The following is a 24,213-nucleotide window of genomic DNA, read 5'->3' as shown; positions in this document are numbered from 1 at the left end:
GAGGATCTGTGTGGGGGCTCTGCGGGGTTACATCTGTGGGTTATGGTGGGACCATATTATAGGGGTGTATGTAGGATGGTTTGGGGGCTCTCTGGTCAGACTGGACCCTTCTGGTAGGCCTGTCTTCCTACTTTACAGGTATAACTGGGCGGCTATTTTCACACCAGGGTGGCTCTCCATCCAGATCTGACCACTTCCCTGTGCTTGGAGGTTCCAATAGGTGGCTCTCCATCCAGATCTGACCACCTCCCAGTGTATTGAGGTTCTCCAAAGTGTCTCTCCATCCAGGGATGAGATTCAGAGGTGTCCACCCATCCAGATCTGACCATTTCTCCATGTATAGATGTTCTCAGAGATGTTTCTTCATCCAGATCTGACCACTTTCCTGTTTTTTGAGATTTAGAGGTGTCTACTCATCTAGATCTGACCATTTCTCCATGTATAGATGTTCTCAGAGATGTTTCTTCATCCAGATCTGAACACTTCCTTGTGTTCTGAGGTTCTAGGTCTCTCCATCCAGATCTGACCACTTTTCCAAGTATTGAGGTTCTCGGTTTATCTCTCCAGATCTGTCCACGTCCACACATAATGAGGTTCTCAGAGGTGTCTCTTCATCCACATCTGACCACTTCCCCATGTTTTGAGATTCAGAGGTGTCTACCCATCCAGATCTGACCATTTCTCCATGTATTGATGTTTTCAGAGATTTCTCTTCATCCAAATATGACCAGTTCTCTGTGTATTGCTGTTCTCTGAGATGTCTCTCAGCCAGATTTGACCATTTCCCTGTGCTCTGAGGTTCCAGTAGGTAGTTCTCTATCCAGATCTGACCACCTCCAGGTGTATTGAGGTTCTCCAAAGTGTCTCTTCATCCAGGGATGAGATTCAGAGGTGTCCACCCATCCAGATATGACTATTTCTCTGTGTATTGATGTTCTCAGAGATGTTTATTCATCCAGATCTGACCGCTTCCTTGTGTTCTGAGGTTCTAGGAGGTGTCTCTCCATCCAGATCTGACCACTTCCCCGTGTTTTGAGATTTAGAGGTGTCTACTCATCCAGATCTGACCATTTCTCCATGTATAGATGTTCTCGGAGATGTCTCTTCATTCAGATCTGACCACTTCCTTGTGTTCTGAGGTTCTAGGAGGTGTCTCTCTCCATCCAGATCTGACCACTTTTCCAAGTATTGAGGTTCTCAGTTTATCTCTCCAGATCTGTCCACTTCCACTGGTAATGCGGTTCTCAGAGGTGTCTCTCCATCCAGATCTGACTATCTCTCCATATATTTAGTTCTCAATTTGTTTCTGTAGATCTGTCCTCTGTCGCACATATTGTGTAGCTCCCAACTGTTCCTCGTTTTGAGGGACTGTCCCTGATTTGAAACAAAGTCCCTCTGTCCTCCTCATTTGCCCCTCACTTTGGTCGGATCTAGATAGTTGTATATAAAATACACTTTTTATCTTTCAGAAAGTGTTTCCCGGTGCGAAACCTTTCATCCGATTTCTAAATTGCTGCATTTGTAAATGTCAGAAGCCAATATTAATGGAAAAAAAAGCACTTGTGGGTTCAACTAATCATGTCTTCCGTATAATTCTCCTTTAAGGGGGCGTGTCAGGGGGTGTGTCCTATGCCTACATACTTTTGCTAATGGGTGTCCCTCGTTCCAATCTCAAAAAGCTGGGGGAAGTATGATATTGAAGTTCTCAAAGGTAGCTCTCCATCCAGATATGACCCCCCCCCCCCCATTGTATTGAGGTTCTCAGAGGTGGCTCTCCATCCAGATCTGACCACCCTCCAGTATATTGAAGTTCTCAGAGGTGTCTCGACATCCAGATCAGACCATCCCCCAGTTTATTGAGGTTCTCAGAGGTGGCTTCTCAGCCAGACCTGACCATTTCTTCATGTACTGAGGTTCTCAATTTGTCTCTCCATATCTGTCCATGTCCACACGTAATGAGGTTCTCAGAGGTCTCTGACCATTTCTCCATGTATTGATGTTCTCAGAGATGTCTCTCCATCCAGATACGACCTCTTTTCCATGTATCACGGTTCTTAATTTGTCTCACCAGATCTGTGCACTTCCACACGTAATGAGGTTCTCAGAGGTGTCTCTCTATCCAGTTCTGACGATCTCTCCATGTATTGGGGTCTCAATTTGTTTCTCCAGATCTGTCCACTTTTGCACGTATTGAAGTTCTCAAAGGTAGCTCTCCACCCAGATCTGACTACCCCACCCAGTGTATTGAGGTTTTCAGAGGTGGCTCTCCAGCCAGACCTGACCATTTCTCCATGTACTGAGGTTCTCAATTTGTCTCTCCATATCTGTCCGCGTCCACACGTATTGATGTTTTCAGAGGTCTCTTTCCATCCTGATGTGACCACTTGCCTGTGTTCTGATGTTCTAGGTGGTGGCTCTCCATCCAGATCTGACCATCTCTCTATGTATTGAGGTTCTCCATTTGTTTCTCCAGATCTGTCCACATTCGCACATATTGAAGTTCTTAGCGGTGTCTATCCATCCAGATTTGACCGTTTCTCCAGGTATTGAGGTTGTCAGAGGTGCCCCTCATCCAGATGTGACCACCAACCCCCTCATCCAGATGTGACCACCAACCCCCTCATCCAGATGTGACCACCAACCCCCTCATCCAGATGTGACCACCAACCCCCTCATCCAGATGTGACCACCAACCCCCTCATCCAGATGTGACCACCGGCCCTTCCAGGCAGGGCCGGTGCTAGACTATTTTGTGCTCTAGGCAAGACCAGCTAATTGCACCCCCCCCCTTCCCCAAACTTCCCCTCCTAACACACATCCTCTTTCCTCTCAAATTTTCCACCCTAGCACAAATCCTTTTCCAAATCCCCCCTCCTAGCATAATCCCCCCAATCTTGCCTCTTAGCACAAATCCACCTAAGCCCCCCCTTCTAGCACGTCCCCTTCCAATTCCCCCCCCTCCCAGCACCAATCCTAATCCTTCAATCCCCCCACCTAGGATGAATTCCCACAAATCCCTCCTCTAGCTAAAACCCCTTCAAATTACTCCTCCCAGCATAAAATCCTCCCCCCAAACCTACTCCTGGTACAAACTCCCCCCCCCACCCACACCCAACCTGTAAGCCCCCACACCCAAACATACAGGCAGGAAACCAGGTAGAGGCGCAGGCTGTGCTCTCGCATCAGTTGAGCGATCGTCCATATAGCAGGTATTGCTCTTGGGTGGGGCTGTACACAGTTTGATTACTCCGCCCCCTCTCTCCTCCAATAACTGCTCACCTCTCAGCAGCAGGGAGCCGGGGAATGACTCAGACGCTGAACATGGCGATGTACGAGCGATCCCGTGTCATCTGCTATATGGAGGATTGCTCCACTGATAGGAGAGGAGAGCACAGCCTGCACCTCCCAGCTCTCTCCTGTCATTTCTCCTCTGCAGGCTCCACTGCTCCAGGCTGCTCTGTGCGAGGATGGGGGAGGGCACTCGGCGGCCAGGCACAGCGTCCATGGAAAGACTAGCCTGGGGGGGGCCACAACTTAAATCTTAACCCCTCCTAGATCCGGCTATGGCAGAGAGTAGGGAAACCAATGGCCCTGGCTGTGCCCCTAGGCGGCAGTGCTCCCTAGGCGGTTGCCTAGTGGCAGCTCCGGCCCTGCTTCCAGGTGTATTGAGGTTCAAAGGTGTCTCTTCATCCAAATCTAACCGCTTCCCTGTGTTCTGTGGTTCTAGGAGGTGGCTCTTCATTCAGATCTAACTACTTCCTTGTGTATTGAGGTTCAAAGGTGGCTCTTCATTCAGAACTGACCATTTCTCCATGTATTGGGTTCTCAAGTTGTTTCTCCAGATCCATCCACTTTCGCATATTTTGAAGTTTTCAGTAGTGTGTCTCTATCCAGATCTGACCACCCCAAGTGTAGTGAGGTTCTCAGAGGTGGCTCTCCATCCTGCTCTGACCACCCCAATTGTAGTGAGGTTCTCAGAGGTGGCTCTCCATCCTGCTCTGACCACCCCAATTGTAGTGAGGTTCTCAGAGGTGGCTCTCCATCCTGCTCTGACCACCCCAATTGTAGTGAGGTTCTCAGAGGTGGCTCTCCATCCTGCTCTGACCACCCCAATTGTAGTGAGGTTCTCAGAGGTGGCTCTCCATCCTGCTCTGACCACCCCCCCCCCAGTGTACTGAGGTTCTCAGAGGTCATTCTCCATCCAGATCTGACCACCCCCCCCCAGTGTATTGAGGTTCTCAGGTGGCTCTCCATCCAGATCTGACCACCCCCCCTTTGTATTGAGGCTCTCGGAGGTGGCTCTCCATCCAGATCTGCCCCCCACCCCCACCCCGTGTATTGAGGTTCTCAGAGGTGGCTCTCCCTCCAGATCTGACCACTCACCCCACCCCCCTCCCCCAGTGTATTGATGTATTGAGGTTCTCAGAGGTGGTTCTCCATCCAGATCTGACCACCCCCTATTGTATTGAGGTTCTCAGAGGTCATTCTATGTCCAGATCTGACCACCCTCCAGTGTATTGAGGTTCTCAGAGGTGGCTCTCCATCCAGATCTGACCCCCCCCGTGTATTGAGGTTCTTAGAGGTGGCTCTCCATCCAGATCTGACCACATTCTCCCCCCCCCAGTGTATTGATGTATTGAGGTTCTCAGAGGTGGTTCTCCATCCAGATCTGACGGTCCCCTCCCCCATGTATTGAGGTTCTCAAAGTTGGCTCTCCATCCTGCTCCGAACACTTCCCCCCCAGTGTATTGAGGCTCTCAGAGGTGGCTCTCCATCCAGATCTGACCACATTCCCCCCCCCCCCCAGTGTATTTGATGTATTGAGGTCCTCAGAGGTGGTTCTCCATCCAGATCTGACCACCCCCCCGCCCATGTATTGAGGTTCTCAGAGGTGGCTCTCCATCCTGCTTTGAACACCCCCCCCCCCTCAGTGTATTGAGGTTCTCAGAAGTGGTGGTTCTCCATCCAGATCTAAACACCAGCCCCCCCCCCCCCCCCCCGTATTTTGGGGTTCTCAGAGGTGGTTCTCCATCCAGATCTGACCACCCCCCCCCCCCAGTGTATTGAGGTTCTCAGAAGTGGTGGTTCTCCATCCAGATCTGAACACCAACCCCCCTCCCCCCGTATTTTGGGGTTCTCAGAGGTGGCTCTCCATCCTGCTTTGAACACCCCCCCCCCCCCCCCCTCAGTGTATTGAGGTTCTCAGAAGTGGTGGTTCTCCATCCAGATCTAAACACCAGCCCCCCCCCCCCGTATTTTGGGGTTCTCAGAGGTGGTTCTCCATCCAGATCTGACCACCCCCCCCCCCCCCCAGTGTATTGAGGTTCTCAGAAGTGGTGGTTCTCCATCCAGATCTGAACACCAACCCCCCTCCCCCCGTATTTTGGGGTTCTCAGAGGTGGCTCTCCATCCTCATCTGACTACTTTCTCGTGTATTAAGGTGAAAGGCATAAACCTCGTTCCACACCTTGTTGAAGCCAAACTGCCACCATTTTTCTTTACCATGGAGCCCCCCCCCATTCCTCGTTGTTTAACCCAACCATTCACTGTTCCGTATCACTGTAACAATGTGTCTGCATGCCGAGGTCACTGATCTGTGGGATGTGAGCACTGGGGGCGGCACTCCTATATGACCTCTTCTGTCTCCCACAGTGGGTAATAAAGACGATGACCCGTCTCGGAAACGCGTGGAAACGGCGGACGCCAAGAGGTTCAGCGAGCAGATGGGAGTGCGGCTATATGAAACCAGCGCCAAGGAGAACCGCAACGTAGAAGAGGTGAGGGTAGAGCGCTACCTCCTGCGTTCCATGGGTCTGAATCTCCTTCTGGAGTCCTCAGCTAATTAATGGTGGAGACGGAGGTCTCCCTTACATGGAGCAGTTCCAGGATCTGTGATGAATGTAGACACTGCTCAAAACAAAATGAGTCCATGAACCTCCTGGGATATGGATCTGGTCAGGTAAGTCGCAGAGGGGGGTGTTCATCAGTTTCAGCTGCTTTGGTGGTCATGAAATTAACAGGTGCACAAGATGGGCAGCAATCAGACGACCCCCAAAACAGGAATGGTTTTACAGGTGGAGGACACTGACATTTTTTTCCCCCCTCATCTTTTTTGACTGTTTTTCACTCTTTTTGCATTTGGCCGGGGTCAGTGTCACTACTGGTAGCATGAGGCCATACCTGGACCCTACAGAGGTTGTACAGGCAGTCCAACTCCTCCAGGATGGCCCATCAATACGTACCATTGCCAGAAGGTTTGCTGTGTCTCCCAGCACAGTCTCAAGAGCATGGAGGAGATTCCAGGAGACGAGCACGATGGAGGAGATTCCAGGAGACGAGCACGATGGAGGAGATTCCAGGAGACGAGCACGATGGAGGAGATTCCAGGAGACGAGCACGATGGAGGAGATTCCAGGAGACGAGCACGATGGAGGAGATTCCAGGAGACGAGCACGATGGAGGAGATTCCAGGAGACGAGCACGATGGAGGAGATTCCAGGAGACGAGCACGATGGAGGAGGTTCCAGGAGACGAGCACGATGGAGGAGATTCCAGGAGACGAGCACGATGGAGGAGGTTCCAGGAGACGAGCACGATGGAGGAGATTCCAGGAGACGAGCACGATGGAGGAGATTCCAGGAGACGAGCACGATGGAGGAGATTCCAGGAGACGAGCACGATGGAGGAGATTCCAGGAGACGAGCACGATGGAGGAGGTTCCAGGAGACGAGCACGATGGAGGAGATTCCAGGAGACGAGCACGATGGAGGAGATTCCAGGAGACGAGCACGATGGAGGAGATTCCAGGAGACGAGCACGATGGAGGAGATTCCAGGAGACGAGCACGATGGAGGAGATTCCAGGAGACGAGCACGATGGAGGAGGTTCCAGGAGACGAGCACGATGGAGGAGGTTCCAGGAGACGAGCACGATGGAGGAGGTTCCAGGAGACGAGCACGATGGAGGAGATTCCAGGAGACGAGCACGATGGAGGAGATTCCAGGAGACGAGCACGATGGAGGAGATTCCAGGAGACGAGCACGATGGAGGAGATTCCAGGAGACGAGCACGATGGAGGAGATTCCAGGAGACGAGCACGATGGAGGAGATTCCAGGAGACGAGCACGATGGAGGAGATTCCAGGAGACGAGCACGATGGAGGAGATTCCAGGAGACGAGCACGATGGAGGAGATTCCAGGAGACGAGCGCACGATGGAGGAGGTTTCAGGAGACGAGAGCACGATGGGGGAGGTTCCAGGAGACGAGAGCACGATGGGGGAGGTTCCAGGAGACGAGAGCACGATGGGGGAGGTTCCAGGAGACGAGAGCACGATGGGGGAGGTTCCAGGAGACGAGAGCACGATGGGGGAGGATCCAGGAGACGAGAGCACGATGGGGGAGGTTCCAGGAGACGAGAGCACGATGGGGGAGGTTCCAGGAGACGAGAGCACGATGGGGGAGGTTCCAGGAGACGAGAGCACGATGGGGGAGGTTCCAGGAGACGAGAGCACGATGGGGGAGGTTCCAGGAGACGAGCGCACGATGGGGGAGGTTCCAGGAGACGAGCGCACGATGGGGGAGGTTCCAGGAGACAGGCAGTTCCTCTGGGAGGGCTGGACAGGGCCATAGAAGGTCCTTAACCCATCAGCAGGACCGGTATCTGCTCCTTTGTACAAGGAGGAACAGGATGAGCCCTGCCTGAGCCCTACAAAATGACCTCCAGCAGGCCACTGGTGTGAATGTCTCTGACCAAACAATCAAAAACAGACTTCATGAGGGTGGTCTGAGGGCCCGACGTCCTCTAGTGGGCCCTGTGCTCACTGCCCGGCACCATAGAGCTGGATTGGCATTTGCCATTGAACCCCAGAATTGTCAGGTCCACCACTGGCACCCTGTGCTTTTCACAGATGAGAGCAGGTTCCCCCTGAGCACATGTGACAGACGTGAAGGGTCAGGAGAAGCCGTGGAGAACGTTCTGCTGCCTGTAACATGGTTCAGCATGACCGATGTGGTGGTGGGTCAGTGATGGTCTGGGGAGGCATCTCCATGGAGGGACACACAGACCTCTACAGGCTAGACAATGGCACCCTGGTGCGGTGGGTCCTGGGTTCCTCCTGGTGCGGTGGGTCCCGGGTTCCTCCTGGTGCGGTGGGTCCCGGGTTCCTCCTGGTGCGGTGGGTCCCGGGTTCCTCCTGGTGCGGTGGGTCCCGGGTTCCTCCTGGTGCGGTGGGTCCCGGGTTCCTCCTGGTGCGGTGGGTCCCGGGTTCCTCCTGGTGCGGTGGGTCCCGGGTTCCTCCTGGTGCGGTGGGTCCCGGGTTCCTCCTGGTGCAGAGGGTCCCGGGTTCCTCCTGGTGCAGTGGGTCCCGGGTTCCTCCCGGTACATGACAATGCCCGGCCTCATCTGGGGGGGTATGCAGGCAGTTCCTGGAGGATGAAGGAATTGATACCATTGAATGGCCCCCACGCTCTCCTGACCTAAATCCAATAGAACCCCTCTGGAATGTCATGTTTTGGTCCATCCGACGCCTCCAGGTTGCACCTCAGACAGTCCAGGAGCTCAGTGATGGTCCAGATCTGGGAGGAAATCCCCCAGGACACCATCCGTGGTCTCCTTAGGACCCTCCCCCGACGTTGTCAGACATGCATACAAGCACGTGGGGGCCACACAGACTACTGAGGACCATTCTGAGTTGCTGCAATGACATTTCACCAACATGGACTCGCCTGCTGCATCATTTCTTCACTTTGATTTTCGGGGTGTCTGTGAATTCAGTCCTCTGTAGGGCGATCATTTCCATCCAATGATGGGGCGTCCTTACGTTCCTCACCCATCCCCCGTCCATGTCAGTATAGAGATCCAGCAGGAGATTCCTCCCCATTGGGGTCTGATGGGTTCTCAGAGTCTTCCTCTCATTGGTGGAGCCGTGTATGATGTATGTGTCATGGGGGATCTGTATGATGTATGTATGATTGGGGATCTATGTATGATGCATTGTTGATGGGGGATGTGTGTATGTAAGGTGGGGGATCGATGTGTGATGCGTGTAGGGTGGGGGATCTGTGTTGATGTATATATGATGGGGGATCTATGTATGATGCGTGTACGATGGGGTATCTGTGTGTGATGCGTGTACGGTGGGGGATCTATGTATGATACGTGTACGATGGGGGATCTGTGTGTGATGCATGTATGGTGGGGGATCTGTGTGTGATGCGTGTACGGTGGGGGATCTGTGTGTGATGCGTGTACGGTGGGGGATCTGTGTGTGATGCGTGTACGGTGGGGGATCTGTGTATGTATGATGGGGGATCTGTGTATGTATGATGGGGGATCTATGTATGATGCATTGTTGATGGGGGATGTGTGTATGTAAGGTGGGGGATCGATGTGTGTACGGTGGGGGATCTGTGTTGATGCGTGTACGATGGGGGATCTGTGTTGATGCGTGTACGATGAGGGATCTGTGTTGATGCATTTATGATGGGGGATTTATGTATGATGCATGTACAATGGGGGATCTATGTGTGATGCATGTACGATGGGGGATCTGTGTATGATGGGGGATCTATGTATGATGCATGTACGATGGGGGATCTGTGTATGATGCATGTAGGATGGGGGATTTGTGTAGGATGGGGGATTTTTGTAGGATGGGGGATCTATGTATGATGGGGGATCTGTGTATGATGCATGTACAACGGGGGATCTGTGTATGATGCATGTATGATGGGGGATCTATGTATGATGCATGTACGATGGGGGATCTGTGTATGATGCATGTACGATGGGGGATCTGTGTATGATGGGGGATCTATGTATGATGCATGTACGATGGGGGATCTATGTATGATGCATGTACGATGGGGGATCTGTGTATGATGCATGTACGATGGGGGATCTGTGTATGATGCATGTACGATGGGGGATCTGTGTATGATGCATGTACGATGGGGGATCTGTGTATGATGCATGTACGATGGGGGATCTGTGTATGATGCATGTACGATGGAGGATCTATGTATGATGCATGTACGATGGGGGATCTATGTTTGATGCATGTACGATGGGGGATCTATGTACGATGGGAGATCTATGTATGATGCATGTATGATGGGGGATCTATGTATGATGCATGTACGATGGGGGATCTATGTACGATGGGAGATCTATGTATGATGCATGTATGATGGGGGATCTATGTACGATGGGGGATCTATGTATGATGCATGTATGATGGGGGATCTATGTACGATGGGGGATCTATGTATGATGCATGTATGATGGGGGATCTGTGTATCTAATGGCTCCCCTGGGACTGTTCTCCTAAGAGAATATATTGAGGGTGGAGATTCAGTGTTAGGGGGTTCTTTGGGGGCCCCCCGGATATGAAGGGCCCTATTTTGGCTCCTCTGTATAGTTTGGGGGTGGGACTCTCCTGGCCCGTGTCTCCCAGCTCAGTCCTCTGTATTCAGAGAAGAGGGGATGGGGGACACAGGGGCCATTATGGAGTCTCGGCCCAGCGGGGGAGGAAACAGCTGATTGTTGTTCAGAGCGGAGACGGCACAATGTGTGTTTGTGTAGTCTGTGCTCCCTGTGACCGCGGGGCGTACGTACGAGGGGGGGGGGGAGGGGGGATAATGTGCTGCTTTCATGACTCTACAAATGTCTGCAGATGCCATGACTGCGATGGATCAGACAGGTCCTCTTTAGTCCCATATTCCTGTCATCGGCTCGTCTGCAGGCAGGAAGTCGGCTGTGTGAGGTGGAACCTCTTCCCTCCTGAAGGTCCTAGACCCCGGCATTGACCTTCCTTCCCGTGGGGGTGCAGCGCAGTGGGCGGGGCCTTGTCGTGTATACAGACTTCCATTTCCCCCTCCTGTCTCCCGCAGATGTTCCTGTCCGTCACCCGGCTGGTCCTGAGGATGAAGAAGGAGAGCCAAGCCAGGCTGCGGCCTAACGAGGTCGTCACCATAACCAAGACCAAGAAGAAGCCTCATGTGAAGAGATGCTGCTGAGGGCCCGGGGCCCCTCCTGGAGGGACTGGACCACTGACTGAGGAGAAGAGTTACCACTCTGGGAATAGCCATCTAGACCCAACATGTCTTCTACACGGGAGCAGTCTAGGCGTGGAGCACCGCCATCTTCACCCTGTAGGGGACCGTTGTCCTCAGAAGACTTCTGCCTGCGCTCTGTAGGGGGCGCTCTCTGTCTTTACTGTACCCCTACTCTCTGTACAGTGACGTAGAGCCCAGCTCACCCATTGCACTGTCCCAGAATCCCTGCGGAGGGCGCTGTACTATATAGATTTCACTTGTCAAACTCATGAATGCAAAGAGAACCTGTCACGTCTGGGCAGAAGAACCAATCTGAACGTCCGTCCATTGCCTATGGCTGGCTTATATCCCCCCCCCCCCCCTTGATTTTGTTGTTTCCAGAGACTGAAGACCACTCTGGAGCTGGGAGTCGGAGCAGGGAGCCTACCTCTCCCCATCCCCCGGGGTCTGTGAGTGGCTGCCTTAGCTCATTCTGACACCAGCTCCTGAGTGCACATAACACCACCAAGTAACCACAGCCCTGACCTTGTCTGCATTCCTCTCCTGCCGGACCCAGTTATGTACACTCTGGAGCTGGGACACAATAGGTGTTACCAGTACAGGGACCAGAAACCACTATAAGACCTCCAGAGGGGCCCCTGGGCTCTTGGCCCCAAGTATCGGACTCAGACACAGTGCAGCTGATTGAGGGGGGAGGGGACGGATCTTTCAGGATTTAATGCTGAATATTCAGATTCTGGTCTGTGATCACCTGACTGGCCGTCCTAATGGTGGCATATCCACCAATCACATCTCGTTCAGGTTGGGTCTGTCACGTCCTCCAATCAGAGTGAAGTATGCCCAGTGCTGGGGGTCACATGACCTGTCTGTTAACCATTCGCCTGTCCATCATTTTCTGGGTGGTTGTCACTACAGATTTGGGGGTCGGTGTCCCCGAGAAGAAAGGTTGACACCACGACATCCGGCAAGGCTCCTCCTTTATTGTCTGCACAAGCTGGACAAATACAATGCTTCCCCAGCCCTCCCCTGCACATTGCACTGACCAATCAGAAGAGCTTGCTCCTCCCCCGCGGTGCCTGTCTCTATAGATAACGTCTCCCTCAGAATGTACAGAATATAAAGCTTATTTTTGCATCTAACTGAATAACAATAAAGGACATTTTCTAGTGAACGCCGCGCCGCCTCTTCACTCCGCCATCGCCTCATTCTGGGGGTCAGCCGATCGGGGGGTCCACAGGAGGCTCATTCCGGGGGTCAGCCGATCGGGGGGTCCACAGGAGCCTCATTCCGGGGGTCAGCCGATCGGGGGGTCCACAGGAGCCTCATTCCGGGGGTCAGCCGATCGGGGGGTCCACAGGAGTCTCATTCCGGGGGTCAGCCGATCGGGGGGTCCACAGGAGCTTCATTCCGGGGGTCAGCCGATCGGGGGGTCCACAGGAGCCTCATTCCGGGGGTCAGCCGATCGGGGGGTCCACAGGAGCTTCATTCCGGGGGTCAGCCGATCGGGGGGTCCACAGGAGCTTCATTCCGGGGGTCAGCCGATCGGGGGGTCCACAGGAGCCTCATTCCGGGGGTCAGCCGATCGGGGGGTCCACAGGAGCTTCATTCCGGGGGTCAGCCGATCGGGGGGTCCACAGGAGCCTCATTCCGGGGGTCAGCCGATCGGGGGGTCCACAGGAGTCTCATTCCGGGGGTCAGCCGATCGGGGGGTCCACAGGAGTCTCATTCCGGGGGTCAGCCGATCGGGGGGTCCACAGGAGCCTCATTCCGGGGGTCAGCCGATCGGGGGGTCCACAGGAGCCTCATTCCGGGGGTCAGCCGATTGGGGGGTCCACAGGAGCCTCATTCCGGGGGTCAGCCGATCGGGGGGTCCACAGGAGCCTCTTCCAGGCCCTCAGGACTCTCCAGCAGGTTCTTGTACTGACGCTTGAAAAAGCCGAGCTGGTGGGGGGAGGGAGGAGAGACAGTTAAAGGGTTAAACGTCTGATAAACATTTACAGAAAGATTTTACATTTTGGGTCAAAATTGTGATTTGCTGAAAATAAAATGTCTCCTTTAAATTGGACATGTGCTCCGAGCTGTGACCACACCCCAGAGTGGAGAACGTCCAATGACAGGACAGCACACAAATATTGGATCATATATATTCCATATCTCGCTGTTCTGACATTTGTATTTCAAATCTGCAGCCGTGTAGGTTCTGTACTCTGCCAGTAGTGATCTGATGTGCGTCCAGCAGGGGGCAGCGCTGCGCTCTGATGTGAGTCCAGCAGGGGGCAGCGCTGCGCTCTGATGTGAGTCCAGCAGGGGGCAGCGCTGCGCTCTGATGTGAGTCCAGCAGGGGGCATCGCTGCGCTCTGATGTGAGTCCAGCAGGGGGCATCGCTGCGCTCTGATGTGAGTCCAGCAGGGGGCATCGCTGCGCTCTAATGTGAGTCCAGCAGGGGGCATCGCTGCGCTCTGATGTGAGTCCAGCAGGGGGCATCGCTGCGCTCTGATGTGAGTCCAGCAGGGGGCATCGCTGCGCTCTGATGTGAGTCCAGCAGGGGGCATCGCTGCGCTCTGATGTGAGTCCAGCAGGGGGCATCGCTGCGCTCTGATGTGAGTCCAGCAGGGGGCATCGCTGCGCTCTGATGTGAGTCCAGCAGGGGGCAGCGCTGCGCTCTGATGTGAGTCCAGCAGGGGGCAGCGCTGCGCTCTGATGTGAGTCCAGCAGGGGGCAGCGCTGCGCTCTGATGTGAGTCCAGCAGGGGCAGCGCTGCGCTCTGATGTGAGTCCAGCAGGGGGCAGCGCTGCGCTCTGATGTGAGTCCAGCAGGGGGCAGCGCTGCGCTCTGATGTGAGTCCAGCAGGGGGCAGCGCTGCGCTCTGATGTGAGTCCAGCAGGGGGCAGCGCTGCGCTCTGATGTGAGTCCAGCAGGGGGCAGCGCTGCGCTCTGATGTGAGTCCAGCAGGGGGCAGCGCTGCGCTCTGATGTGAGTCCAGCAGGGGGCAGCGCTGCGCTCTGATGTGAGTCCAGCAGGGGGCAGCGCTGCGCTCTGATGTGAGTCCAGCAGGGGGCAGCGCTGCGCTCTGATGTGAGTCCAGCAGGGGGCAGCGCTGCGCTCTGATGTGAGTCCAGCAGGGGGCAGCGCTGCGCTCTGATGTGAGTCCAGCAGGGGGCAGCGCTGCGCTCTGATGTGAGTCCAGCAGGGGGCAGCGCTGCGCTCTGATGTGAGTCCAGCAGGGGGCAGCGCTGCGCTCTGATGTGAGTCCAGCAGGGGGCAGCGCTGCGCTCTGATGTGAGTCCAGCAGGGGGCAGCGCTGCGCTCTGATGCGAGTCCAGCAGGGGGCAGCGCTGCGCTCTGATGCGAGTCCAGCAGGGGGCAGCGCTGCGCTCTGATGCGAGTCCAGCAGGGGGCAGCGCTGCGCTCTGATGCGAGTCCAGCAGGGGGCAGCGCTGCGCTCTGATGCGAGTCCAGCAGGGGGCAGCGCTGCGCTCCGATGCGAGTCCAGCAGGGGGCAGCGCTGCGCTCCGATGCGCGTCCAGCAGGGGGCAGCGCTGCGCTCCGATGCGCGTCCAGCAGGTGGCAGCGCTGCGCTCCGATGCGCGTCCAGCAGGGGGCAGCGCTGCGCTCCGATGCGCGTCCAGCAGGGGGCAGCGCTGCGCTCCGATGCGCGTCCAGCAGGGGGCAGCGCTGCGCTCCGATGCGCGTCCAGCAGGGGCAGCGCTCTGATGCGCGTCCAGCAGGGGGCAGCGCCCCGATGCGCGTCCAGCAGGGGGCAGCGCCCCGATGCGCGTCCAGCAGGGGGCAGCGCTCCGATGCGCGTCCAGCAGGGGGCAGCGCTGCGCTCCGATGCGCGTCCAGCAGGGGGCAGCAATGGGATCTGATGCGCGTCCAGCAGGGGCAGCTCTGCGATCTGATGCGCGTCCAGTAGGTGGCAGCACTGCGATCTCTAGGAATGATGTACAAGTTTTGTGTGCTGTCTGTGCTGCCTCCAGTAGGCGGCGCTGCATCACTAGCAGGCTGATGGAATCCCGGTTGGGTCCCGGGTCATAGATGATGAATAACTGACCATTTACTATCCTCAAACCTCCCTTAGACTAAAAAAAGCAGCGGGCCGGCCATGGGTCACACCCACCACCCTGACCAATCAATGACCTGCCTCTTACCTTATACAGGCCGGCGGTTATGAGTGCCAGGAGCACCAGCCCCCCCACGCTGCTGCCGATGATGATGGGGTAATAGTTGTACTCCTTGCTGATCTCCAGCGCCGTCTGTGTCTGAAATACAAAAAGATTTGTCCTTCCAGTGAACCCATCAGAGCCGCCATTACCGCCCCAGGAGCCATGGTCCTCTCCCGGGGTTGGAGCCGGGTCCAGGCCATCGTGATGCCTGTAGAGTTGAGCTCTGCCCCAGAACTGGCACCTCCACCAGAGGCTACCATTCCCATGAAGAAGACCTCCAGGCCCCAATTCCCCACCCCCAGTATTACTGTGAGAGAGGTGAGTACCTGGGCTCTGACGAAACGCTGGTTCTGTTCCAGGATGTGCGCGTACGTCTGAGAATCGTATCTGATCTCCGCTGCGGTCTGCAGGAAAATCTGCTGCTGTCCTGACTGAGACCAGAGAGAAGGAGGTGAGGACATAGACAGGTCTGGGGGCTAAAGGATATTGTAGGGACGTGACTGGGGGGCGAAGGGGGTTGTAAAGATGTGTCTGGGGGGTGTTATACGGACGGGACTGTGGGGTGAAGGAGGCTGTACAGATGTTTGGGGGGTGGAGGGTGTTATATGGACATGACTGGGGGGTGAAGGAGGTTGTATAGATGTCTGGGGGGGGGGGGGGGGTAAAGGAGGTTGTATAGATGTGTCTGAGGGATGGGGGGTGTTATATGGACGTGACTGGGGGGTGAAGGGGGTTGTATAGATGTCTGGGGGGGGGGATGGAGGAGGTTGTATAGATGTGTCTGAGGGATGGGGGGTGTTATATGGACGTGACTGGGGGGTGAAGGAGGTAGTATAGTCATGTCTTGGGGTTGGAGGGTGTTGTACGGATGTGTCCTAAGGGGTGAGGACATTGTACAGAGATGACTAGGAGGTAAAGGGTGGGGGTCATATGGACATGTCTCTGAGATGGAGGACATTGTATGGACGCGTCTGGGAGGTACAGTGAAGGGTGGGGGTCATACGGACATGTCTCTGAGATGGAGGACATTGTATGGATGCGTCTGGGAGGTACAGTGAAGGGTAGGGGTCATACGGACATGTCTCTGAGATGGAGGACATTGTATGGACGCGTCTGGGAGGTACAGTGAAGGGTGGGGGTCATACGGACATGTCTCTGAGATGGAGGACATTGTATGGACGCGTCTGGGAGGTACAGTGAAGGGTGGGGGTCATACGGACATGTCTCTGAGATGGAGGACATTGTATGGACGCGTCTGGGAGGTACAGTGAAGGGTGGGGGTCATACGGACATGTCTCTGAGATGGAGGACATTGTATGGACGCGTCTGGGAGGTACAGTGAAGGGTGGGGGTCATACGGACATGTCTCTGAGATGGAGGACATTGTATGGACGCGTCTGGGAGGTACAGTGAAGGGTGGGGGTCATACGGACATGTCTCTGAGATGGAGGACATTGTATGGACGCGTCTGGGAGGTACAGTGAAGGGTGGGGGTCATACGGACATGTCTCTGAGATGGAGGACATTGTATGGACGCGTCTGGGAGGTACAGTGAAGGGTGGGGGTCATACGGACATGTTTCTGAGATGGAGAACATTGTATGGCCATATGTGTAGCTGTTTCTGGGGGATGGCGAAAGAGCCCCCAACTGAATGGTGTCAGGACTGCCCATTTAGGTGTACAATGTCTGCTATGTATGACAATCTGGGCGACCCAACCTCCCCAGGAAGGACCAATTATATATTCTGTCTATGTCTGTGGATCTACTCGACTGTAGAGTGTACCTACGTCTGGACAGACTGTACCTACCTGAGTGACGGATCCTTCAGTCACAGATCCGCTGATAGTGAAGTTTACAGAACTCTGAACCTCCAGATCCCGAATCTGACACTCCACTCTGACACACCAACCAACAGAACAGTTCTGGGGAGAGGAGGAGGAATCAGAGGATGATATGGAGGGGACTACTCCAGAGGGAATGAAACCCCCCAAGAGAAGAAAAGGGGATGTGGAGGACAAAGGAGACAACTCTGGGCTAAGAAAACATCAGAGAACATCATTCAAGAGGGGCACTGAGAACTGGTTTCCATCGCTTTACCAGAATTGGACTTCTTGCCAGGATCTCCTGGTACTTCTCAGCGCCGGGGGCTTCTCTGGCTTCAGTACATGTGGAGATGTCTGGCTGGGAAAAAAAAGAGGCACATGATAGGCCTTCACCCCAGAACCCACTCCATACCACAATGCCTAAACTTGGATCCCTCTCCTTGCCTCACTGTCTCATAAGGGATACTCCTGCACTCCATTACCTCATTGGGGTCCCTTTTTACCCCAGTGTCTCAGCTGGGGTCCCTTTTCACCACACTGTCTCAGCTGGGGTCCCTCCTCAACTAACTGTCTCACCTGGGTTACTTGCTGACTCCATTATTTCATCTATAATCCTACTTACTCTATTACCTCATCTGGGGCCCACTGCATAACCTGTGGTCCTCCTGACCCCACTGTCTCATCTAAGATCTCACTTTATTAGCCCACCTCATCTTCCATTGTGTCCTCTGAAATTCCTGCTGTACCTCATCCATGATCCTACTCCCCCTAATAACTTATGTGGGGTCTCTGATCTGTAGCCCCCAGCTAGGGGGGAGGAGACTGAAAATTGGACACTAATGTGTTGCTGCATCTAATTTATAGATCATGTGTAATCATCAGGAGTGCACTACCAACATGTAGACCCAGACTTGGGGGGGGGGGGGGGGTAATCTACAGACCTTATCAATATATTAATGATGCCTCCATGACAATGGGGAACCTGGACGTATTGGAGGGTCAAGTCACGGTGCCAACCTCTGTGGTGGGCGTAGTTACCTTAGAACTTGTAATGTTCCTCGTCTCCCAGATGGACGTCTCCCCCAACCTCACTGGTACCATGAAGATGACGGTGAGAGGGAGTGACCGCTGGCCCAGGTTAATGACCTGAGGACAGGGAGAAGGGGGTGGTTACATGGAAGAGGCTGCTGGGATGAGGTTTTAATTCCCCACCCTGTCTACTCTTACCCTGTAGATATGCTGTATGGTGGAGTCACCGTTGGAGAAGTTCTGGTATTTGCTGGACTCTTCGAGGCTACAACAAGCACAGACAGTGAGTGTGAGTTGCGGGGTAAGAAGTGCCTCTAACACCCGCCTCCCCCCCCTATGATCCCATCCAAGGAAGGTCTCCCCTGGTAGTCGGTTACCATGAAATGGCTTGCAGTAGTCGGATTACCCCTCCGAACTAGCAGAACCAACAGGCAGCGCTCCTCTCGTAGCTCATATAAATACCACCTTCCCGGAAGAAGACCTCTGCTTAATGTCATGCAGTAAACTATTGCTCCTCCCATTTTTTTTTTTTTTGAGGAATTGATCTATGGAAGGCGTGCCCCAAAAGGTCAAAGGACCAGTATTGTCTGTGGTCCCCCAGCAGCTGATCTTCTCCCCATTACTAACTTACCATGTCTTGTGTAGAGGCCACCATTTTGATGGAGGTGGGACTTTGCTTTCTCATGTCAGAGCTGCCCCCCCTAGATGCCTGGTGGGGTAATGATAGAGGTGGAGGAAGCACAGATCCACAGAATGGATGAAGCAGAAGAAGGGAGATTCTTCCTCAGGTACGGCTTCCTCTCCAGCAAGGAGAACCATGAGCAGCACAATGGAGACACCGATGGTGGGTCTCCGAATCTCCTGTGACCAGCAGTCACTGAGATTAGTTCCCTCTATAACTGGACATACACATATCGAAATTTGGCCGATTCAGCAAGAACTGTCTGTGCAATCGGCTTCTGTAGAACGATTCTGCTGGAAAACCAGCATTCGATCTGCCGCTGCCGCCTTGGTCAGTGTTCTCTGACAGGGGGGGGGAGTCCCCGCTCTTGGAATACAATAGCTCAATGAGGGGGATTCCTGCATCCACATCTCCTGTGTTCATGTGGGAATCTTGAGGGTTTTTTCGTTCAACCAGAGCAGGGGTAGGCAACCTGCGGCTCTCTAGCTGTTGTGGAACTACATTTCCCATGAGGCATTGCAACCAGGGGTGGACTGACCATTTGGAAACTCGGGCACTGAACAAAGGCCTGGGGTCAGTAAGGGGCCCCAGGAGATGCCCCTGGTACCTTTTTCATAGGCTTTTTTGAGTTTGGGCAAGGAAACAGGGGCCGCATGATCCCCTATTGCCCGGGGGCCCCATGAGTTGTCAGTCCGCCCCTGATTGCAACATTACAAAACTGACAGTTACAGCTATGACTTGCAGAGGCATGATGGAACTTGTAGTCCTGCAACAACTGGAGAGCCGCAGGTTGCCTACCCCTGAACCAGAGGGATGAATGGAGAAAATCTCTCAATGTATGTCCAGCTTCAGACAGGTGTCACCGGAAGAGAAGTGCGATCTTCTGACACCTGTTCTGGTGACAACTCAAAATGTCGGCGTTAAATCCTAAACAAAGCTCTGTGAGAAACCGAGGAGCCCCAGCCACAAATAGACGCGCGGTTCATTTTGTTCCGAATCAAAATATGGACAAAACTTTCGATATGCAGCAATTCGCAGGAATCTGAATTACAATTGTAAAGAATTTACAGATAACGAAATGTTCAGCCAAAATAATGGATTATTGGAATAGAATTTGAAAATGGAATGGAATCGGAAAACGAAAACTATGAACATTGCTGGCTATTGCTGATTTCCTTCACAGACCTTGTGTATTAGAATATCGCCGTCTTCTGAAATTCGAATTAGGAAAAATATAGAATAGAACAGAAAATAAAAGAATAAAGTAGAAAACAAAGAAACAGAATAGAAAGATTATAGACGTCTTCCAAAAAAATGAAATGGAATTGAAAAAAGAAGAGGATAGAAAGAATATAGCCGTCTTCCAAAATTCGAATTCAAATAGAACAGACTAGAATGAAAATGATTGTAGCTATCTTCTGAAATTCAAATTTCGAGTAGAATAAAATGGAAAGAATATAGCCGACTTCTGAAATTTTGAAACGAATAGAATAAAACAGAATAGAGCAGAAAATAAAGGAATAGAAGAGAAAAAATAAGAATAGAATAGAATGAATATAGCTGTCTTTCGAAATTCAAATTTTTAATTGAAAAGAATGAAACAAAAAGGAAAAGAATAGAAAAAAATAGAATAGGATAAAATTAGAATATAGTCATCCTCTGAAATTCGAATAAAATAAAAATAGAAAAAATACAGCCGTCTTCTGAAATGTCGAATTTGAAATGGAATAGAAAAGAATAGATTAGAAAATAATTGAAAAGAGCAGAAAGAATATAGCAAATTTGAATTCTGAATAGAATAGAACCAGTTGTTCTTCACAATAAATCTGGATCGATTCCATATTTTCAATTCGAATTGAATCATTGGAAAAAAATTTGAATCTGGTCAAAAACGAATAAACAAACCAAATTTTCGTTACGAATGCAAAAATACAAAATTAGTAACTCAACAAATCGATTTGAAATGAAACAAAAGTTTTTGTTCTGCAGGTCTGGACACGAATGACCCCCCCAATGTCTCCGGTGGCCACAGATGGCCCCAGCTGCCAGCACTCGTAGGAGGAAGAAGTGTGAGAACAAACCTCTTCCGATCGTTCTTGTCTCCCCCCAGATAACCCGTGACTGTAGGCAGCACGTTGAGGGGTGCTGAGGAACCCTCCTGAAACCGGAGCATTCCTGCCTATGGCCAAAGCGGATCCAGAAGACTACATGGGGTAGTCAGATTGTCCAACCCTTGTCAGATGGACATGGAATTTTCCATCGCCGGATTCCATCTCCACTTTCTTTTACTCACCTGGTGATGGTAACGTAGATGGCATAGCGGACGCTCAGCTGAGATGAGGACATCATTCGATCGGTGGGGGCTCGTCTGTAATCGCTGAAAACAGAAGCAGAGATAGAAGTGCTTGGAGGAGCCTTCAATAACGGCCCAAAGTTATCCAGCTAAGATGGCACAAGGGGAATGCTAAAAAAGGCCACATCTATGTGAGACTCCACTCTGGCACACCTTTAAGGACCACTTCATTTTTGGACTTCTTGTCCATTGCCACCCACCGCACTGTGCAGGATTCGGGAGATTTCTCCTCCCCTCCTGTTCAGGTGACAACTCTAACATTTCGGATTTCCTGTCACTTTCGGTGACAATGAAGACCAGCAAAACATGTGGCCATGGTGAATCCCCTCTAGAGCCCCCCAAAGCCACGTAATCTGGGGCCCGCCATTATGTCAGTATCATCACTTGTCTCTGCCCTCTGGCTCCTCCACCTGATAGGAGGGACCTCAAGAAAGTGCCTGGCTCCTCCATGGACCTTCCCATTGGTAGTTCAGTTCTAGTGGTGTATGGGAACACTTGGATAAAACAGAACCTCGCCTTCATGTGATTGAATGTTGGCGACCCTCCGGCCAGCTTAGTAAATTGGGTCCATGTAAATTGATGGTGCAGCTGCAGAGCAGATGAGGCCTGCATGAACTGTTCTGCCCTTCGATCTCACAGGGTGGCAACACATCAGGTCTGTTCCTCCCACATGTTCCCAGTGGTCACTTACCTGCTCACGTTGGCTGACATTGTCAGAGAGTTCCCCAGGGCAGCGTTCGCTGAAACGTGAAAACCCACCAGGAAGATGGCCTGGAAGAGACCCCAGAAGTGAGGTGTGAGTGGGGAAAAGATGTGAATGATTCTCACTGGGGGGGGGGGGTGGGTCACTGACATTCTGGCCATCATCTGCTTGTACTGTCTTAATGGCAGACTCCCCCCCCCCCCCCCAATCCACCATGGGGACCCTCTACAGCCTGGCTCCGACTCTGCTGCTTTAGATTTGTGTCATTCTGCTCAATTCATATGTGCTCATGCCTTCTCTTTGCCACCGCCCTGACAACCTCCATACAGGACCTCCAAGAGACCCCTCTCATGTGACTGGAGAAGTCATTCCCTTGTGGTTGTGCCATGCTTCAATCAAACCAAGTGTTGGGGTGTCCCAGCACTCCTTTACAGTTTCAGTTCCAGATCAGCAGTACATATCAGTGCTGTTATTTTGGAGATAGGTTGAGGATTAGACCGAGGGCCAGGGGGTCAAATTGACAGAGTTGGGTTACGTTAAGAGTGTGGGTTGGGTTGAGGGTTCTGTGTATGGTGAGGGTTGAGGGTTAGGTTGAGGCTTGGGGTGTCAGGATAGGTTGAGTGTTGCGGTAATTTGAAAGATGAAGATTAGGTTGATGGTCCAGCCATTCTCAATCTGTGTTCCTCTAGAGGTTGCTAGCTGATTGACCTCCTATTTAATGGTGCCTACATGGATCTGGGGCCAATGCTACATGTCAGAGTCAGCGACATGGCATCAATGATCTTTTTTAGTTATCGAAGTGTGGCGTCTGACCATTACTGTAGGGGAAGGCACTCTTTTCATTGCTCCCCCAATGAACTGGGGTTTAGCAGGGGTTCCCCAAGACCTAACATTTATTCCAAGGGTTCTTCTAGGGTAAAAAGATGGGGAATGCTGCTTTAGGGTTGGTTTAAAGGTTTTGAAGTTTAAAGATTTTTGAAGATAGTTTGAAAGTTGGGTGTTAGCATTTGGGATAGATTTGAAGGTTGGGGTTAGGGGAGAAATGTTAGGGTTAGGAACTGAGAATTAGTGTTAGGTTGGGGTTAAAGTTTGGGTTAATCTGAAGGTTCTTGGTTAAGGTCAGAACTGGAAAGAAGAATGGTTGTTGGGGTTTAGGGATTACGTTGAGGGTATAGTTGGGAGCTGGACAATTAGTAGGTGGGGCTGCAAGTAAGTTCGGTGTTACATTGAGGTTTATAATTAGTATTAGAGGTCAATAACTGACGTTTAGGTTAAGTGCCGGAGTTATAACTTGGGTATTCTCACATCAAAGCATCATATTCGATGTTAATCAGTCTCCGGGTTCTTTCTTTTGTAGCCCTTTCTGCATAGCGTTCATTGCTCTCTCACACACCAGCACTCTAGCACCCTCTCTCAGGCTCTCTCCTCTTACCGTGGTGTTGGGTCTCAGGAGAGGTCTGTTCACCCCACAGTTCACCACTCTCTGGCCTTCCAGAGAGGCACATGAAACCGTCACTTTCTTGTTGCTCTACAAGATGAATAAAATTAGATTACAACTGCTCCACCATACCGAGGAGCCGGAGAAGAGACAGCTCCCCATTACCTCAATGAGAGACACCAGGCGATATGACAAGCCGGAGGGGAAGGGGATGATAACACGAGTGTTGTATGAATCTTCACCTTCGTTTTTCACCAAGACTGTCATGTTGATGTCAAGAGTCACTCCAACCACCAGCTGGTTGACACTGTTAGATAAAGGAATAAGATGGTCACACCAGCTTTCATGAGACACCCAAAACCACCCAAGAGAGAACGCTTTCATCGGTCAGGCTGATGACAGAGCAAGGTCCTCCATCTCACCCTATGAAGGTGATCTTCAGGCTCAGATTGTCCTCGCACACCCCGTCGCCACCACAGTTCTTCTGAAATGGGACCTGTGGAGAAAGATCTGAAGGTATGTGACCAGGTCTGTGATCTGCAATACCCTACATAGTGCGTGGAGAGTGGAGAGTTACCTCTGCAGAGTGGTTGGATGGGGAGTCCTCACTCAGCACAGGAATTCCAGCAAGCGAGAAATTGAGCGAGACTCGGAGAGAGGACAGAGAGTCTTCCACACACTCCTAGACACAGAGACAGGACGGGTGAGAGACATGATCTTCTCAGCTTTATATGGTCTACAGATAGAGAGGTACTCACAGGAATTTGGATGGAATGGTCTGCACATGCTTCCCCTGACAGACGCTGGTTGGCATTGAGGGAGCGCCCAGCTTTGGGGAAGAGGGCCCGAGTGTTGGTGCGACCAGCATCCAGGAGGAGAGAGTATGTCACCTGACCAAAGTCCTCCACTGAGAAAGAATGTGAAAAGATATAAAGTGGAACAGGCAAATGTCTGAACACATG

General features: G+C 52.6%; 2 protein-coding genes across 4 annotated transcripts in view; one reads left to right on the top strand and one right to left on the bottom strand.

Moving 5' to 3' along the window:
• LOC149428300 (ras-related protein Rab-35-like) overlaps positions 1-12,227 on the top strand; it is a 20,501-nt gene extending 8,274 nt beyond the window's left edge. For all 3 annotated transcript variants that reach the window (XM_089667530.1, XM_089667531.1, XM_089667532.1), the window contains exons 6-7: positions 5,653-5,777; positions 10,892-12,227. In XM_089667530.1, coding sequence (XP_089523656.1) covers positions 5,653-5,777; positions 10,892-11,017 — 251 coding nt within the window. In that variant the 3' untranslated portion in view covers positions 11,018-12,227. The remainder of the gene's footprint in view (positions 1-5,652; positions 5,778-10,891) is intronic.
• Positions 12,017-24,213, bottom strand: part of LOC149428299 (integrin alpha-M-like) — a 25,270-nt gene continuing 13,073 nt past the window's right edge. The window contains exons 13-26 of the mRNA XM_089667529.1: positions 24,010-24,158; positions 23,829-23,933; positions 23,674-23,747; positions 23,417-23,558; positions 23,246-23,341; positions 21,802-21,881; positions 21,051-21,134; positions 18,274-18,340; positions 18,085-18,192; positions 17,321-17,404; positions 17,032-17,145; positions 15,549-15,653; positions 15,208-15,318; positions 12,017-12,997 (exon numbers count right to left, since the gene is read on the bottom strand). Coding sequence (XP_089523655.1) covers positions 12,911-12,997; positions 15,208-15,318; positions 15,549-15,653; positions 17,032-17,145; positions 17,321-17,404; positions 18,085-18,192; positions 18,274-18,340; positions 21,051-21,134; positions 21,802-21,881; positions 23,246-23,341; positions 23,417-23,558; positions 23,674-23,747; positions 23,829-23,933; positions 24,010-24,158 — 1,406 coding nt within the window. The 3' untranslated portion in view covers positions 12,017-12,910. The remainder of the gene's footprint in view (positions 12,998-15,207; positions 15,319-15,548; positions 15,654-17,031; positions 17,146-17,320; positions 17,405-18,084; positions 18,193-18,273; positions 18,341-21,050; positions 21,135-21,801; positions 21,882-23,245; positions 23,342-23,416; positions 23,559-23,673; positions 23,748-23,828; positions 23,934-24,009; positions 24,159-24,213) is intronic.

Source organism: Staurois parvus, unplaced genomic scaffold (assembly GCF_062004578.1).
Source record: "Staurois parvus isolate SC_StPar_1 unplaced genomic scaffold, SC_StPar_1.0 ptg003342l, whole genome shotgun sequence".
NCBI lineage: Eukaryota > Metazoa > Chordata > Amphibia > Anura > Ranidae > Staurois > Staurois parvus.
Note: the sequence above shows the minus strand (reverse complement) of the source record. Positions and strands in the feature narration are given on the sequence as shown.